The sequence below is a fragment of the Myotis davidii genome, unplaced genomic scaffold (genome assembly GCF_000327345.1).
Source record: "Myotis davidii unplaced genomic scaffold, ASM32734v1 scaffold3578, whole genome shotgun sequence".
NCBI classification, from domain to species: Eukaryota; Metazoa; Chordata; class Mammalia; order Chiroptera; family Vespertilionidae; genus Myotis; species Myotis davidii.
In genome coordinates, this window is record NW_006289094.1 from 143,280 (window position 1) to 145,507 (window position 2,228).

Here is a 2,228-nt window from a genome sequence, read left to right on the forward strand (position 1 = left end):
TATGCAGCGGAACTGCCAGGGCCAGCCCACGTGGTAGAGGAATGGCCGCAGGTCGAACCTGTTGTCGTCGGGGCTGTAGCTCTCGGCGTGGTACGCGGGCGTGAGCGTGGTCATCTTGTGTCTGTTCACGGAATACTTAGAGAAGAACCGCTTCACCTTGTCAGCCACCTGGCGGGCGGGGGGCCGGCGCTTAGTGAAACCTGCAAAACACTGTTGAAAGATGAACAAGATCTCGCTACACGGCCAGGAGACCAGACACATAGTATGGCGACTACGGTCACGCCCGCGCCAGGCAAGTCCGCGCTGGGCTCGCTCTGGCAGAAACAGACAAGCTGATCCCAAACTTCACGTGGAAATGCTACGGACCCAGAATTCCCAAAATTACCTTGAGAAAGAACCAGGCGGAGACCTCGCACGCCCCCATTTCCACATGTGCCAACGACAAGAGCCACAGCCATGGAGACCGGGTGGGACCGGTGTGAACGCGGACACACAGAGGACGGAACAGAAGCCAGAGCAAACCCGCCGTTGCCGTCGGCTGATCACCAACGTCGCCGCAACGAGGCAGCGGGAGACAGAGCAGCCTCTGCAGCAAGTGACGCTGGGACCCCTTCCTCACGCCACTCAGCAGCGGACCCGGCGAGTCACAGACCCGAGTGCGAGGCCAACCCTCTCCCGCTCCCAGGAGAGGAACAGGTGTCCCTGTGCCCCCAGGGCCGCAGCAGGACGTCAGCGGTCCCGGATGTGACGCAGGCCCGGCCCCCCCTCAGAGCCCGCTGCAGCTGCAAACCAGAGCCTGGGACCCCCCGGCCGGGTCACAAAAGGCAGCTGGGGTGGAGGGGCTGTGAGGTCGCCCACAGACGTGCAGACACCCCCCGCCGTCCACTCCTCCCTGCCCACTCCCCTCACGTCACCCCTGCTCCCAACCTCCGGACGGCCGAGTCCAAATGTCAAAGGCCAGCAGTGGCCGCACCGCCCGGGCTCCCAGGCCAGAACCCCAGCAAAGGAGCCCGGTGCCCCGGGCAGGAAGGAGTCGCGACGGAGCCAGGACACACGCCCGGCGCAGGCAGAACCACGGGGACAGAGCCACCATGTGGGGCGCGGCTACAGTGTTTGGACAGGTTCAAGCCTCGGACTAATGAAAGGACAGGGTCCTCTCATTGCCACGTGCAAGTCCCAGCAGGAGGGCAGAGTCCCCCCAGCACAATCGTAGCCAACAGCTATAGCTGTGAGCCTGAACCTATGGTCCGAACACGTGGCCCCACGTGCCTTGTGCTAGAGTTCAGGTGCATGTAGTTCAGTGAGGTTGAAACTCACGAGAATGCTGTAAACAACCTGATCACGCCCCTACTTTGCCTCGTGGCATCTGCTATAAAATAAAGACACGGCTTGTGGGCACTGGTGCTGTCTCATCAGGGAGCGGCGTCCCACCGAGACCCAGCTTTCATTCTCTTTTCTCAATCCTTTCACCCCCCCACTCAGGGCCACTGAACCAGGCTGAGCTGGTGGCACATAAGGCGCCCTGGGGCTGAGTATGCCATGGCCGTGCCGGCTCCCCACATTACCTCGTCCGTCTGGGACACCTGTCCATCGGCCAAGGGCTCCAGCTCTGCGGTGGCCGGGGCGGCCAGGATGCTGTGAACAAGACAGGCAAGTCAGGGCAGCTGGACGCTAATGAAGTCAGGTACCACCAGGCTCTCCGCTCAGCATGGGATGGACGGGGCAGGGGATGGGCGACGGGGGATGGGGACCAGGCGGCAGGAGCCTGGGGAGCAGGAAGGAAGGAAGGGGTGCCTGGTCGCGGGACCCCAATGCTGGCGGAAGGGTAATGTTTTCAGGCCACCAGGGGCTGGGGCGGGCCACGGCTCAGGGCTCAGCCCGGGCTAGCAGGGGACCCACCGCTGCAGGGCGGGGAGCTGGAAGCGCTCCAGGCAGAACTCGACGAAGACCCGCAGGTCCGTCTTGCTGATGCCCCCAATGGGGTTAATGTCAGCGCTGGAGCAGTCGTACTTGGTCAGGTAGCCCAGGAGGCTGCGCGAGAGAAAACGGGGTTCCGTGCGGCCGACCCGAGGGGTGCGACTCCCCCAGCGCGGGGGCCTGGCATCTCCAGGACTTGGCACCCCCCGTGCAGCTCACGGATGCTGTGGGAACACCGCTTGGGCAGCACTCACCCTCCAAGATCCAGGAGCCCCGGCCCCCTCGCCACGCCCGCGGCATACACACCTCTC

The 2,228-nt window shown here is 63.9% G+C and overlaps 1 protein-coding gene across 1 annotated transcript in view; it reads right to left on the reverse strand.

Annotated features, from left to right (window-relative positions):
- Positions 1-2,228, reverse strand: part of NADSYN1 (NAD synthetase 1) — a gene marked incomplete at its 5' end in the record, with an annotated part of 20,250 nt that overhangs the window by 4,853 nt on the left and 13,169 nt on the right. The window contains 3 exons of the mRNA XM_015562387.1: positions 1-210; positions 1,566-1,635; positions 1,900-2,131. Of these exons, the coding sequence (XP_015417873.1) occupies positions 1-210; positions 1,566-1,635; positions 1,900-2,131 (512 nt within the window). The remainder of the gene's footprint in view (positions 211-1,565; positions 1,636-1,899; positions 2,132-2,228) is intronic.